A 16,939-nucleotide genomic window follows, 5' to 3' on the forward strand; every position below is an offset into this window, starting at 1 on the left:
AAAAAAAAGTGAGCAAAAGTTTCCCAACATCAGCCTTTATTTACATGCACAGTAAACACATGATAAATGACATCCGGTTTGGCTGGATTTACCCTTTAATTCAGCTCAAGTGGCCAAATACACTCTTCTTCTAACCCTTTTCGAACATTTCCCACACATTTATGCTGAGCTGCCTGTCAATTGCTTTCCTGAAATTCATAAATGTCAGAAAGTTTTTCTTCATAATACGAAATATAGAAAATCATAAAAACAGGAGCAGCTTGTGTGTCTGAACTCTTAAGGTCTTGATGGTGGCTGCTGTGGATAACACTCCATGTGTCCTTCAGGGATACAAAATGTCTTGTTTTAAAAAAAGAAAATGTTGCAACTTCCAGGACATTACTCTGCTTTTTAGGAAACTTAAGGATCCCTTTACAAACTGCTTAATCTGATCTAAAGTCAGGAATTAGTCCATCTAAACAACTTGATCTCCAGGCTAACGCTGGATTAAGATCAACAGTGTTCTGTTAGCTTAGCACAATTAAATCTCCAAACAGAAACGGGAGACTAAAGCTTTTATAGTGTAATAATAATATCTGGTCTTTGTTTTGAAGCTTTGAGGCAATAGGAGAGAAAAGACTACTGCAAATTACTTTTGTTTTCATTATGATTTATATAATTGTCCAACAGAAGGAATATCTCATTTTCCAACTTTTGGAGCATAAACCTGCATCTGACGCTCCAAGGTAACCAGACCCGCTAAAATATTTGCCTAGTCTGACAGGAAAAGATCATTTGCAAACTTTCTTTAAAGTACTGAAAAAAATCAACAAAATTCAAAATTCAGAAGTCAGAAATTTACCATTTAAAAATTTGTTATTATACTTAGATTAGTAGATGAGTAAATCCAGCCAAAGTGCCTGCAATGAATTACGTAAGCATCAGATTGTGGATGAAACATTGAACTGAAGATCACTCTGCCCCGCCTATCCCTCTGTTAAAGTCTCAGTGTTGAAAACACGTGCCAGGACACAAGCTCACATCAACATTTAGCATAAATTCAGAGAAAATTGCTGCAGGTAAGCATAGAAAACCCCTCCTGTACACAGACAGCAGTGGATAACAGTTACTTAGCACATAAGTAATCTTTCTTTTAATCTGTAATCAGTGTGGGCTGAACTGATCTGATTCCTTTTAGGCATTTGACCTACAAGCTCATTTCAAAACTAAATTGATTAAAATTTTGTGCACGGATGCAATATGTGGCGTTTCAGTTTCACCAGTAATTGCTGGGTAATTACCTCCTATATGCAAAAGTAAAAATAATGCCCATTAGTCCTTCAGTCAGAAGAAGTGCACTTTGGTCAAGATAAAGAATACACAAAAAATTAGCTGCTCATCCTTTCAAATCACTGCGTGTCAAAGTATGACGACGTATCTGCTGTTGGAAATTAAAAGCAAAGCAAAAAAGATGAAACTCAGCAAATAAAAGGAACTGAGGCTCAGATTGTGCCGAGAAGGTGAAACTTCTCCCCATTTGGCTATAAAATTACATTCTTATTTATAAATTACTTTCTGATCAAATCAATGGCAATGTAACCTTCAGCTGTCATTTCCAAAACTGCATGTGTCATTCACAAAATTGACTATCGCCCCCCAACTCACAGGACCTGGGTGCAGTCGGAGCGGGAGCCTCCGTACTGCAGGACGCTGGGAGCCGAGGGGGTTCTGATTAGGGTCTCGCTGCCATCTCGAGGTCCGGAACCGGCTGGAGAGGAGCCGCCCAAACACACACCACTGGTGGAGGGAGGAGCTTTGTCATCTGGAGATGAAGGCTGAGATGGTTTGACCGGGTGGTGGCGGTGGGCATCGAGCATCTCCAGCAGCAGATCGTACAGAGGCACTTTGTTCTTGCATTTCATGCTGTAGAGGTGCTCCATGCCTTTGTTGCTGCACAGGCATAAACAGAAAGGAGAAGTGATGGTTAAAGTGACTTTAATCAGTAAATAAGGTGACGCTTTAGATAATAATGCATCCTGTTGAGTCCAAAAACATTAGTTTCTGTTATAAAATGCCCCCTAATTTGCATTTGTTTATAGTCTTTGATGCTCATATTGCAAATAAATATTAAAAGCATTTTATTTCACTCTAAAAACCCACAGCTACAAATTGGAACAGTATGTTTTTTGTCTTGTCGTTTAATTTGTCAAATAGTAAAGATGCGAGGTTATTCATGGTAGATGGTATTGATACTGAAATGCACCATTTAGAAATTTCTTATAAACAGAGTTTTCACATTTTTTCTCAAATGCATAATTTTTCATTTATAGATATTAGAAAATACTAATTTTTCCAAATATCAGTACTGTTTTAGTATATTTGTGATTTGTTGTGACTGGAGGTTCAAGCTTTCAGCAGCTCAATTCTGTAAATGGTGAGGAAAGGTTAGCACTCAGCATGAAACAAAACGCTGCTTCAAATGCTTAAGAACACCTCAGCTCATTACAGCAGACTTTGTAATTAATGCAAATTATACGGCTCATCTTTACATAAACTGGTGTTTTTATGGTTTGTGTAAAACAAAAGTGCAAAAGAGGCAAGAGATAAATCTGACTTTCAAACAAAACTGGAATCTAAGGTTGGGAAGAAGAAGATTGTTTGCTTTTGTATCGGAAACGTTCTAAGAAGTTACAGCATTAAGTATTGTAACATTCAGATGTATCAAAAGTTATAACACCAAAACCATGGGAATTGAAAATTTACCCCTAACTTCAGCACATCGTCACGTTTCTTCTTTATGCCTTTGACAAAATTCTGAGGAGCGTTGGACTGAGAAGTAGTTGGTATGATAAGATCAGCAAATGCGCAGGAATTCCAAGTGTTTGCTAGTTGCTGCTGCTGCCAGTCTGGTGGAGCTGTGTACATTTCTCCGACATCCATGGAAGAATCAAAGCAACACTCCAGGTATGTTTCTGATGAGGGAGTCCCATTATAACTGTATGTAAAACTCAAAAAAGTTGATTTTACATACATTTAATCTTTCCTCCTTTAAACTAATCCTCAGAATAACTTAAGAAACATCACTCCTCTGGTCTTCTGCTCATATCTATTTGCACTGTGATATCTTTACAGCTAAAAACCTTCTTTCTAAAGTCACATTTTTATATTTTGTCACCTTCCTAAAATAATGGCCTATGTTATTTTTAGCAAAAAGTGATTCTGGCAAAAAAAGAAAGAAAGAAAACAAAATAATTTTGGCAAAAAATGACTTGGGCCATTATTTTAGGAAGGTGACGATTTTCACTCTTTTGAAGCCGTTCTCTGTAAAATTAAATAATGTCAAATGTGAAGAAGAATAAAGCCTTAATCAAACTAATGTGAATCCAGCAGCGCTCCTGGGTCCCTTCTCGCTCGGTTGTACCTCATGTGTCTGATGTGGGAGAGCAGCAGGAGCAGCTGGGCCTGCCGTCTCGCCTGCTGCTGAGCCGAGTATCCTGATTGGCTGATGTGATGTATGAGTGCATCCGTGATGGTGTCCAGGATATTCTGGACGGCCGCGCTGTCGTGGAGGGGCTCCATTGTTCCAGTGCAGAAAGAAAACGCACCTGATGGAAGAGAATCTGATTACTGCAGCTCGGCTAATATTTCAGACAAACGGAGAGACATTTCAAATAAACGATCTGCAAGACTAATTTAACTTCATTCAGACTCGTTTTAAAGCAAAAATCCCAACTGCAGTTTGCTTTGACTAGGAGGTAATAAAGGTGAGTCAGATATAAATGGAAAGACTGATTTAGACTGAAGCATTTTAATCAAAAACCATACAAAAGTTCATCATGAACCAGCAGCTGAGCTCTCCGTCTCATGCCCCAGGTATTTCCGACTTCTCTGCTTCTTATACAGAATATCTCAACAAATACCCCACCCCTGTGGTGCTTCATGTAGTCAAGGCAACAGCTATCACGCACATTGACGATACTGGCCTTTTCAGAACACTCTGTTCGCCTAATTTGTTGCTCTCAGAGCTACACCTCTGTGGGTGTAGTTTGACACTGCTTAATGTTTGCTCTCTGCAGCAGAAATGAGAACTTGTGACACGATGTGCATGCAAACAAAACTGTGAAACCTGGAAGCTTGTTTGTTTTTTTAAACTGGTGACATGTCTCTGATATACACTCCCAGAAATGTTGACGCAATTTCGTCACCTTCAAAGTGTGTGTAAATGCTGTGGATTTCTAAATGTTTGCATGTCAACGTTCAACATTTCTCCACTTTTAGATGAATAAAGGTCACATCCTTTAGTTTCTGAAGTAAAAATAGACAATCTGATGATGGATGGATGGACGGACGGACGGACGGATGAAAGAACAGACAGACGGATGTCACCTTTAGATAGAGGACGAAGGATTAAATTGCGGATTTATATTGTTTTCCAAACTTTCCAAGACTGAGTATAAACCCAGTCCTCATGTCCTCATGTTCTCATGTCCACCTTCACGTTAAACACTTTGTCTTACCAGAGTTGAGCAGGATGATCGCTTTGAGGCAAACAAATTCCTCCGGTTTGAGTTGGAGCATGCGGAAGCGGGAAGAGGTGGCCAGCAGCATGTCGAAGATCTCCGCCATGCCTTCAACACAGTCTCCTTCATTCCTGGGGAGCAGAATTTACAAATACAGTTTGGTAAAACATAAAAGCCGCTGACAACATAACAGAAACAGAGCCTAAGTTCTGGTCTGTGGAGCTCCGTCAAAAGAGAGAAAAAGAAAATCTGAGGCACTTTACTGCTATGAAACTATCCAAAGATTAAGAACTAATGTACTGAATCACTGCACTGCTCCATTTACCAGTATGGCAGAAAAGTGAGGGGAAAGATGGATAATATCCAGTTGCTTCAGTGCGAGATAAACTTGGATGGCACAAGGGCAGGGGAATGTGTCAGTCCTGACCCCACAGCATTTTAGTCATCATGTCCAATTGGCAAGGGCACTCATTCAGGGACCGGGTTTTAGAGATAATACTCCATAATACGCTTTTGAATCAGATGGAGCCATCAGAGGGTAAAAGCTCTCTCTGCTGCTCGTCTCACTCTGCACTTTCTCTCCTCCCAAAGGTAGATACTGTGGTCTGACCAGCCTGTTTACTCTGAACATGTGGGGAAATGGAGAGAACAAGCTGTGCCTGCAAAGCAGAAAACACCCTTATGTCTCCCTGCATCTCTATTTTCTACTCATCTCTGTCCCTCGTTGAGATCTCCCTGCTTTGCTTCTTTTCTTCTCTTCTCTTCTCTTCCTTCTCTCCACTGTTCAGTTTCCATCATTCTTTGCATTGAAGACTTTGATTAAAACCGGAGTCGTGGTTTCCAGCTCAGCCCCATGATGATTAGGAGGGTTATTTTAGGTTAGGGAGAGGCTGCTCTCCTCTCCACAGGGAGCAGGTGATTAGTCTTCCACTCTGTGACAGATGTGTTGGGATGGCACAAAAGCTGGCAAGGTGTGAAATGGAAAATCTACAATGCTGATGTATCACTCTTCAAATGTGTCTGAGATGAAAATGGAAAGAAATGTGGAAGAGGGGCAGGGCTAAAAAAAAATAAAAAGATAAACAGCCAATCCGTTGGCACACCTGTTAATCTAAAGTTGGTAATAATCTTCTCTACCTGTCCAGTATTAGGTCTTGTGCAAAGATGAGTTTTCCAGGGCAGTGGATTGACCTCCAAATGAGTCCGATCATCAGCACCTCCAGCCATGAACTTTCCAGCAGTAGAACCTGATCGTGGAGGGAGAGCTGCAGGAAACCTGAAAACAGGAAATGCACCACGTCGGCCATTTTGTTTTTAAAGGAAGACAAAAATATCATTACCTTCACCTAAATGTGCATCTCAATGAATTACACTGTCATTATAAAACACTAAGACTAAGATTATTCCTTTTAGCACATTGGGAAAGCTAAGATGATGATGTCAGAACTTTGTAAACTCCTGATTGGTTAATCGTGGTGATGGATGATTAAAATGTTTAATCTTTATGGCAGGGCCACATTTTCATCAAAACCCATATGTTGACAAAATAAGCAACTCCAATAACTCAAAACTTATTTTTGCTGCTGAATTATTGAATAACTATACATGTGAGCTCACCAACAATATGCTAATCTGTTATTTAGGTCATTCAACCATCAGATTTATACAAAGTGCTTTTATACACATTCGGTTTTCAAGTTTTTCTGGAGCCTCTGATCACTTTCTTTAAAAGGGATGCTGATATCAGCATTGGGGACATTTGTGCTTGTTTCAACAGATTCGGTGATAGGCTAACTACTTTAAGCCCAACTTGTACACAATAATTGTCTTTTCCAGTCTCATCATCAGATCATTTTTGAAGCAAAAATTAATCCCCATTGCGCTGGGCCAAGACAAACGGCTGTCCGTCATATTTACGGGCATATCAGAAACACAGCACAAAGGTTCGGGCTTGGGACTTTTCAGTTTAAAAAAGAAAAATGCAATTAAAATCTATGTAATTAATTAATCAAAATTAACTTGTTAAAGTCCTAGCCATAGTTAATTCACAACATTTTAGTTAAATTGAGACACACATTCTAAGTTAACAACTCAAACATGTGGCATTGCGGAAAAATATATTATCGACAAAAGAATAGTGGGCCTCTATAAGTCATCTTTGTAGACATGTTCTGTGGTTGGTTAAAGCAGAGGTTTTTGGTCACAATGATCACAATTACATTGATAGGCAAAAGAAGGAAGTCTGCAAACCAGAAAACACTGTCCTAATTGCGAGGTAAAAGCAGTGGGAGCATCATTTTCTGTTTGGATTACGTTAAATATATGGCATCACAAAGAAAGATTATTATCAGTATGTGTAAATGTTCAAGCAATATTTAAAGGTATCAGCCAGAAACTAAAGGTTTGGGCTTAAAGGGGTTGAAAATTCCTGTGAACTATTGTGAAAAGCTTGTTAAGTTTGACGTTCGGTCCAAGTCATATAGCTTAAAATGTAATTTAATGAAACATAGAGATAAATCTATGAATGTGGAAAATCCTCAGGTGTACTCCTCGCAAAAAACCAAATGTTGTGAAGTAACCTGTCAGAAGCTTACATCATCATTTGAATGCTTTTATTATTCTGACATTTACAAAACAGAAATATTTTGGTAAAACAGATGGAAAAAGGAGAAGTTTAGTTTATTCAATGTCAGACAGTAAGACTGAATGTTTTATTAAAAATACATGTACATTTCTGATTCAAATTTCAAGTAATTTATGACTAATTGAATTAGTGAAATCATTATACATAATTTGAAGGGATGCACTTGAGTGTCCTGTTGTGTAATAATAATGTTTTCTGTCCCTTGTCGTCTTGCCAACTATAAAAATCAAACATGATCTTGTTTTTGAGCAATGGATGCTAATTTAAATGAATCCACTCAAGGGAAAGCTTATCGCTGGCTCTCAGCTGTCTAAATTAACACGTAATTACAGCCAGTCTTTTCTAATTGCCTCCCTCTGCACCCTGTTTGGGACTCCTTTCAATTAAAGCTGTGTGTCTTTGGGCTTTTAGTGACGCAGGAGGTCGTAATGCCTCAAAATAAGAATTTACTCTTCCTGTCAGATGAATGTGAGTTAGCGTGCGTTTTGCAGCTACACACCGTAGCTGCAAATGGGCTCGATGGGGTGCCGGCAGATTGACCAAACAATGCTCTCAAAGGTGATTACAGTAATTACCATCACCTTAATGGCTCTGCATTTGTGTGTGTTTGTCGTCGTGTAAGAACCCAGAACCACAAGGTTTGTCAAGTAGTGCATCGTGATGAATGTTTACGAGACGCAGAAATTTTGTAAAATATATTTTAGACACATAAGTAAGGTCATGATGCACTAGATGTGAGCTTACCTGTAGCTTTGCAAAGTAATTATTAATGTACATACAGTACCATTGAAATAAACAGCTTCCATCACAGATAACGGGGAAAGGTTTTATGACCAAACAAAAAAGCTTGAGCTAATTTGACCACTACGACAAGAAGTACTGTGCAGCATGCTAGTGGTAGTATCATGCCGTGTGGTTGTTTCACAGCCAATGGTGCTTGGAATATTGAAAGAGGACTTCACACCAAAGCACACAGTTGGGTGGTCTACCAGGACAACAATCATGTGCACATCAAACATTGTTTTCAAATGCATAGAGCTAGCTAGCATTAAATATCTGGAACAGTTTTCTACTTTAACATTTCTTAAAAATGTGCTGATTTTGCTTTGAAGTGAAGTCCATGGCTGGAAATCAACCAAGTGAAATTAACGCAAACAAACACGCAAATATCCACCCAAAAGGATGCCAGAAGGGCTTTGATGGCTAAAAAGGTCACAAGCAATTTGCTGCGAGATGTAAATCCAAATGTAAGTGTGGTTTTAAGGATTAGGTAAAATCTACATTGAATCTAAATTTGTGCACCCAGGTTTTACTAAAATATAAGCCTCACTGCAGTTTTATAAGCCAAGCTTCAACGTCTTGCCAAACATTTTTAAAGCATCTAAACTTTGATTAGAGGCATTAGTTTGGAAAGGTGTTCTCATAATCTTTAGTAATTATGTGAAAATCCTTTTTGGCAACCAAAAGGATTGTCAAACCTAATTTTATTCTATGTATTGTTTGAACAAAAGCACCCAGCACTTAAATACCAAGAGGTGTTAACAGTAATGGCTCCCTCACTCTAAGCTTCCAAGCAACAAAATAAGAGATATTTTCAGCCCAAACTACCACTTGGTGAACACTAAAATTTGACAAGCCTATTAACCGAGAGCATAATAAAGAAATAAAGAGCCCAAACAATTTAAACTATTTACAACTAGACTGTATATCAAAAGGTAACATAACAATGGTTTTGGAATTTGTTTGATATCAAATGACACAAATTCAAGGCTTGAATTTGAATTTTTGGAGCTATATGTGCCACATGCTTTGTTTTCGCAGTAGGCTAAATATGCATATTACTGAAAATAACCATTACTGCAGAAAAACATAAGACTTTACAAGATATTAAAAGTGAAATGATGTTAAAAGGTGTAAAATACTAAAAAACATAATCAGCAATATTGAGATCAATGACTCTGCCTTCCAGTCTCACCTAAAGTAATCCATCCACCGAAGCCTGAATGTTGCCTTTGTGTTAGCACCAAACTGACCATGCCTTAATGCCTTGAAGGATGTTTATAATGTTTTTTTTTATTATTATTTCACATAATTTCTTTTAAATGCATAAATTATCTTTGTTTTGTTTTTTTATGTGAATTTTATTTTGTACGCCTGCTATTTTGAACATAATTTTAAAGACGCAGCTCGAACAAAAATGTCTCATAATTTCACCTGGGCCATTTTAGGGATGTAACACTAAATTAATTATTTAATATTTGTTTTTGCAGAATTAAAAAGACACCCCCTGTTACATTCAAAAATAAGTGCATCCATTGTCACAAGTAACATTAGCTATTGACCCGATCCATTTTAGGGATGCAATACTAAATTATTTATTCACATTTAGGCTCTGTGATCTAAAAAGAACCCTTAAAAATGCCTTTTATCTGGGAGAGTTTCTCCTGTAAATCTGAAATTCTTGTCCGATAGCTGATATTTGTAAGCATTACCAGGAAATATTTAACAGAACCTAGACCAACAGAAGCAAATACATACAAGACAAATAATATAGGAGCACAAATTTAGAAATTTCTTTCCAACCTGGGAGCTTCTTTGCCCAAGCGATCATGTGGACTAGCTCCTTGTCGGCCATACTGGTCAGCAGGGTCATCATGGTGACCTCAGTATAGGGTCGGCTCATCTTCTGACGGGAGCACAGAATCGGGGGCTCAGCGCCCTGAAGGAGAAGCAGAACCTGGAAACACAAGAGGTGAGCATTGATGGATATCAGGTAAAAATAAAAATAAAATTTTTTAAAGATTAGTTGTAGTAAAACAATGAGCACCTGGTCAGATGGCAGGTTGGTCACTGAGGATCTCGCTCCTCCCAGGGCACTGCTGCGTCTCCTTTTATCATGATGGGGTGCCGCTTTGTGCTCCAGACCTTTTCCAGTTTTTTCTCTGTCACTGACGCCCGTCTGTCGTTTGTCGCGCTGCAGAACGCGACCACGGTCTTTTCGCACACCTTAATGACAGAACATGCGTGATGCATAAAATGCTTCCTGATGACTTCTGGACATCAACCATCAGATATCCTGGTGTTACCACGTCTAATGTCTAGATTAAATGATTGATGTGAAAACATAAGAAGCTGGAGTGCGTTAATGAGCAGTTGTACTCGTTTGAGAGAAATCTCAAGGTCTTGTTAAAGTTCATGCTTATCTATGTCTAACAACACTCTCTTCTAATTAGCAAAGGATTGATCCATCAAATTTGATGTTCAATTTCTGAGGAAGAACATGTGTAGCTAACATCTAAGTTGTCAAAAAATAAGTCTCTATAAAAATTGTATGACTAAAGAAAAATGAACAAAAGAACAGGAATCTTCTCACCTCCTTTCATCATACCCACTTCGTAACACTTCCTGAGTCGGCAAGCCTGGCAGCTCTTCCTCCTATTTCTGTCGATAGTACACTGATTGGTCGCTGGGCACATATAGTCATTGTGACCTGAAATGGGAGAAAATCTATTACTCTTAGACTATAAGTCTAATTTTCCATCCAAAATTGAGCTATTTAACAGCCAGGAACACTCCATTCCCTTTCCCAAATTAATCTAAGATGAAGAAAATTAAAACAAGGCATCTTGGATTTGCCATTGCCATGGAGACTATTGGTTTCTGTATGACTTGTCATTCTTTGTAAGATTTTCCATCAATATGCTTCAGATTTAACTCATTAACTAAGCCACCAAACAGATGAAGTTCGTCTGTGCACATAGAGATATTGATAGTGTTAGGCTGGAAAAATGTGGTCAATAGCTCATTAAAAAATGCTTCTTTTATATTTTCAAGCAGTTCACCACTTTTCCAGCAGTGGTAAAAAATGAAATAAAAAATCTGCTCAATATACAGTACAGACCAAAAGTTTGGACACACCTTTTAATTCAATGAGTTTCCTTTATTTTCATGACTATTGACATTGTAGATTCACACTGAAGGCATCAAAATTATGAATAACACATGTGGAAATATGCACTAAACAAAAAAGTGTATAATAACTGAAAATACCCCTTATATTCTAGTTTCTTCAAAGTAGCAACCTTTTACTGTGATTACTGCTTTGCACACACTCTGCATTTTCTTGATGAGCTTCAAGAGGTAGTCACCTGAAATGGTTTTCACTTCATAGGTGTGCCATGTCAGGTTAATAAGTGGGATTTCTTGCCTTATAAATAGTCATGAAAATAAAGAAAACCCATTGAATTAGAAAGGTGTGTCCAAACTTTTGGTCTGTACTGTATGTAAGATGTCTTCATCTTATGTAACTTTATCTTTATCTGTGCAGGGACATTAATCAAACTTTAGTTGCCTCTTTGTTTGCACACATGTTTGCAGGTAATTTACTTGGTATAATGAATCCCTCAAAGTTAGTTATACTATAAAGCTGGAACTCATTTAAGAATTTAACCTTTATCACTTTATTTTTAATGAATATTGCAGCTGTTTCTATGAAGTAGAGGGAGAGATTAAGGGACCACTGGGGCAGAAATTATCAAATCAAAACTGCTTGCTCACATAGAAAAGAGTGGGATGTGGGCCACTCTTCCTTTAAGAAATCTAGCTGTACATAAGATAAAAACATAATTATTAAAATACAAATACTTTGTGTTCCTGACATTCTCCATTTTAATAAGATTTCAATTTGGCAGTAAAGATTTTGCTCTGACTAAAAAAGAAGTCTCCATCTGCAACAACAGCCTAAACTTTAAATTGCCTTCCTACGCAATTCCACTCGATTCTCATCTCCCTTCATTGCTGCATCCGGGATTTCTCCCATTGAGCTGGATTTATCATCCAATCATCGCACAGAAGGAGGAGTTGTGAATGTTGATATCAATGTTGTGCGCTGCTTTATAGCAGCGGTCCGCCTGCAGTTTTAACAACAGCAGTGGAGGAAGTGACCAAAGCCATTCAGTCCGCTTCCAAGTACTGAGCAAATAAAGTCGGAGCAAGACAAATGTTTGATACATTTTATTGCTGCCATTGGTCTACTCCCCATAGAGTTTGGCAAAAGTATAATATTTCACTTGGCTCCATGAAAGAGGTGGGCGGGCTAAATATTAGAGAAGCACAACTTCCAGTAAATCAGATCCAGTCTTTCTAACTTCAACAGAGTCCAGTTCTCCAGCAACCAATCATTTCTCAACAGGTGAGGATTCAGAGCCCTTGTATGAAGCAAAGTGTAGAACAAGGGGCTGGATTTGACCAGGTTATCAACCGCCTGTACTGGATCAAAACTAGCTGAAGGGCTGAAAATGGCCCCCAGACCAAACTTTGGACACCTATTTTAGAGAAACTATTTTACCATTACAATAGCCATTGTGTATAATTTGATGTGTAATAATTTATTTTCCTTAATACACTGAAAGAGAAAAAAGGCTAGCAGGTTTACTATCCAAGCAAACCTGCCACATAGTGAAGAGTAATTGCCCCCTAAGCTTAATTTATCCCCACTCTTGGCAGCAACCATTGCCATGAAACCCTTTAAATAACAGACAGCTAATCTTTGGTGTGTAGCAACTTTGGTTCAGTCTTTGTTGCAGACATCTGAATACCTTAAGTATGAATGAGCTTAAGGTCAGAAGCTGAAGGCCAGACGTTAGGATTCATGGATCTATCAGTATCTACAAGTCTATGGCTGCAGTATTGCAGCCATAGACTTGTCAAAAGCCATAGACTTGCCATAGACCTATCAAAATTACTCTTAGAGTAATTTTGATAGGTCTTCCACTGGAGGTAAAGTTTACCACTCTTCCATGTTGTGTGTGTGTAGATAATAGTTCTCACAGTGGCTAATTGGAGTTCAAAATCCTTTTAAATGCCTTTGTAACTCTTTCCAGACAAATGTCGCTGATTTGTTTTTCTTAAGCTCAAGATCATTGTGTGCTGCTTTTCGTCTGCTTTGTGTTGTCACAAAGATTATATTTCAGGGATTTATTTATAGACTGGCAGTAATCAGGCTTGTCTGTGGTGAAGGAAATAAACCAAAAAATGTGGTTGTAAAGGTAATTCATGGTTTAATTCAAGAATGGAGTCATATTGTGACATAAAACTAAGATTGCTTGGTATTTACTCTGGTCAAAAAAAGAAAAACAATCTTTGGGGGTGTAAATACTTTTTCAAAGGACTTTAAGGCCCAACAGGTGGAAGAAAGGTGAAGAGAAAAACCAGGAAATGGGTTTTAGTCTAAATTTCAGTCCTCATCGTTTATCTCTGTGAGAAATATTTTTCATTTATGTAAATGACTTCATTTCTCTGGCTGACGAGAGAGGCACATCAGAGTACATTCATAATTGTGGTCTGATGTGTTCTTTCATGTTGCTTTTCTCAATGACAGATGTAATAAAACACATGATTTAAGCTTCATAATGTCATGGCGGTCTGTCTCCCTACCCTGAATGCTCCTCTTGAAGAAGGCCTTGCAGCCCTCACAGGACCACACCCCATAGTGGTACCCGGAGGCATAGTCGCTGCACACAGCACAGAAACGCGTCTCTTTAGGCATCTCAAACCCCCCGGCTGTGGCGCCGGCTCCGACTCCAACTCCAACTCCAAGTCCGACTCCAGCTCCCAGCTCTCCCACACTGCATGCCTCGTCACGGGTGTCACACTGGTCCTCTCTGGAGGCCGGCTGATGACTGGATCTGCAACAGGCCGTGAATTTCAATTTGGTGATTTGGTGTTCTCATCAAGACAATTTGTGACGTTAATAAAACTATACAGATAACAGATTTTATCAGCACTTAGCCAAAGAGTAAAATATATTAAATATATAAAGAATGCAAGATAAAATTATTTTCTGTATTTAAACCCTAAAAATCAATAAAAGATTGAATTGAACTCTGGCTTAAATACTGACACAGGCTAAGACCAGGCTTCTGTTTTCCTCCTAAATCAGGAAACGTGTTTGTGTACTTCTGTTGCTCTTACATATTGTTCCTCTCTCAAGGTCCTTCACAACGTCCCTAATCTCTGGAATTAGAAACCCCGGACAACGCTTGATACTTTCTATAGAGATAGCGGTGGTGTTTGGCTGAAAGCAGCAGATTAAGAAGCTGTGTGGTTAACTAATTATGTTTGTTTAAATGGCATTTTGGAGAAGACGCAACTAAAAATGCCAATGTCATTACTCATAAGTTGCAAATCCTTTGTTCCATTTCTTTTTTTCCTTTTTACTTCAATGAGCAGTGATTGCAGATATGTAGCAAAACAGGACCAAAGTGTATAAAAACTGAAAATAAACCAACCAGACTATTTTCTAAATGTGAAAATTAGCTGCGCTTTCTCCAAACTTGTGCATAATCTAAGAAATCAAAGCACTGTGAAAGTCACAAAAAAAGCATATTTACTTAAATACATCAATTTTTAAAAAAATTACTGTTTTAAAGACACACAGAAGCATTTTAATTCCCATACCTATAAGCTGGTGTTGAAGCAGTTTCCAGATAGTGGTGGCTTGGAGCATGCATAAAGGGGCTGAGCCTCGGACTGGTGGGCACAAACACAAGAGGACTGGTCGGCCCACTCCCCAGAGAGTGAAGGCTGCCATCAGACGGTGGTCCCTGGGCGTCCAGAGGAGCAGAGAAGTAGCCAGTGGTAGAGTGACTGTAAAGAGGTGTTGGGGCAGGGGTGGGGGTGGCATAGTCGTACGTCCCTTCCAGGAAGTCAACAGCAGCTACCCCTCCGGAGCCCCGGCTCTCTTCAGGGTACATGTCACTGAGGGGGGCACGGGGTGAGGGTGGGAGACGTGTCGAGGAGAGGGTCTCCAGCTCTGAGGAGGCTGGGCTTATCCTGGGTCTGAGTGCTGGTCCGAACTCCTGCTTGCTCTGCACCGGGTTCTGCCTGAGCAACATCACAGCACAGCAGCAGTGATAAGCAACATGATTTAGACTTGCTCTCCCATTTGCTGTGTGGGAGAGCGTAGTGCTGCTCTCCCTCTCTCTGGGTCTCGTCTTTTCCAATAAGTCCTGTCAAACAACTTGGATGGACCAATAACTGCTTCTCCTCTGTGTGCTTGAAGCTTCTGCTCTCAAGCTCCAAAGGAACAACAGCAAAAAAAAAAAAAAAAAAAAAAAATACAGCTAGAAAGACTCCTCCCAATCTCACTTTATTTCTTCACTGTATTTTTTTACTCTAATAGATCTCTACCAAAGTGTGGGAGTGAGGGAAAGCAAGTGGGAGAAAGGAAAAAAAGGAATGACAAAAATAAAAATAGTGATTCCTAAACAACTTGCTTGTATTCTTCTCCTCCCTACAGCTATTTCTAATTTACCTTTGTCTTAGACTGAAAAGCTCTTTATTTCTTACAGCTGGATTCCAGATTGAATGTAACTCCAAAGTAGCGGTGTGTGTGTGTGTGTCTGAATATTCACCCCTCATTTAGCTGATATCGAGCACTCTGCGAGTATCACCAGTCTATTTCCTGCCAAATTATTATCCAACAAACACACAGTCGCTGACTAAATCACAGAGCATGTAGACTAAACATTTAAACCACAGAAAAAGCCAAAACTATCACAAGATATAACTCACCTCTTATACATGAATCATCCTCGGATATGCTGCGCAACAGCGACTAATTCCTCTTCTCTTCCTCTCTGCCTGCCTCACAGGCATTTAGGTGGGCTCACCGTACTCAGTGGAAACAGTGGAAAGGTTTAAAAAAGGATAAACAAATTAAAGATGCAGCCAAATCAATAAGTGCTGTGTGTTTAAGAGCCAGGTCACCATAACACAGCAAACAAAACTGGAGGTCAAATCTCATTCTGACATCCAATAATTACACAATCAATCCCATTTAAGGGTATTTTTCATGATTTAGATGTAAAAAATAAATAAATAAATAAAAAGGTTATAAAAAATAAAGTATAAAATAAAAATGTTCTCCAAGTATTTATGTTAATTGGATTTATTTATGTACATGTGAAACCAGAAGTTTATAAACAATATTTAAAAAATAGACCACTTTGTTTCCTGTTTGTCTGAAATTAGACCCTGTTTTAAGTCAGTTAGGATAATCTAAATTATTCATATTTGCTACAAGCCGCAAAAATTAGACATCTTCAAGAGCTTATGTACATTTGCTTTTTTTATCATAAAGTTAATTTGTAATTGATTGGGTGGTGAACGTGTGGTCATGACTCACTGGGAAGACTCCTTTGTGTCTAGGTTTTCATTTCCTGGCTGATGTCCTGAAATGTTGCTTCAATATTTCATCTTAATGTTTGTTCCTCATAGTGCCATCCATTTTGAGAAGTGCATCAACTCCTCAGGAGCAAAACTGTGACACTGATGCTGTCACGTACCGTCCCTATTCTTCAGTTTGGATGGCGTTCACAGGTTTGCAAGCTTCCCTGTTTTCCTGATTACGCAACAGCTGATATTATCATCAAACACTTTTGTTTCATCAGATCAAAGGACATGTTTCCGAAATCTATGATCTTAGTACCTGAGCAAATTTGCTATCAGAATTTTTTTTTTCCAAGAATTCTTCTTGTTGAGTGGCCTTTCGGCCCCTACTAACACAGGATTCATTTCACTGTAAATAATGAAACTTATCAGCTTTGACCTATATCTTCACATGTATTTTGATTTTGTGCTCAGGTTGATAAATTCATCACCCAAACACATTAATGTTTAGGACACAGAACCAACCTACATTCTGAAATATATGATAGTGGGAATTTTACCATGCTGTTTAAAGTTGTGTAAACTTGTTTGAATAAAAGTGAAAACTTCAGGCATTTGGAAACCG

General features: G+C 38.7%; 1 protein-coding gene across 1 annotated transcript; it reads right to left on the reverse strand.

Annotated features, from left to right (window-relative positions):
* Positions 1-14: 14 nt before the first annotated feature.
* Positions 15-16,406, reverse strand: esr1 (estrogen receptor 1). Its single transcript, XM_005802592.2, is given in 12 exon segments — positions 15-1,669; positions 1,671-1,929; positions 3,401-3,584; positions 4,497-4,630; positions 5,637-5,775; positions 9,727-9,880; positions 9,971-10,149; positions 10,517-10,633; positions 13,579-13,829; positions 14,602-15,027; positions 15,718-15,819; positions 16,331-16,406. Coding segments are annotated over 11 exon segments (1,914 nt in total). The 5' UTR covers positions 15,729-15,819; positions 16,331-16,406; the 3' UTR covers positions 15-1,609.
* Positions 16,407-16,939: the final 533 nt, after the last annotated feature.

Source organism: Xiphophorus maculatus, chromosome 15 (assembly GCF_002775205.1).
Source record: "Xiphophorus maculatus strain JP 163 A chromosome 15, X_maculatus-5.0-male, whole genome shotgun sequence".
Taxonomy (NCBI): Eukaryota; Metazoa; Chordata; class Actinopteri; order Cyprinodontiformes; family Poeciliidae; genus Xiphophorus; species Xiphophorus maculatus.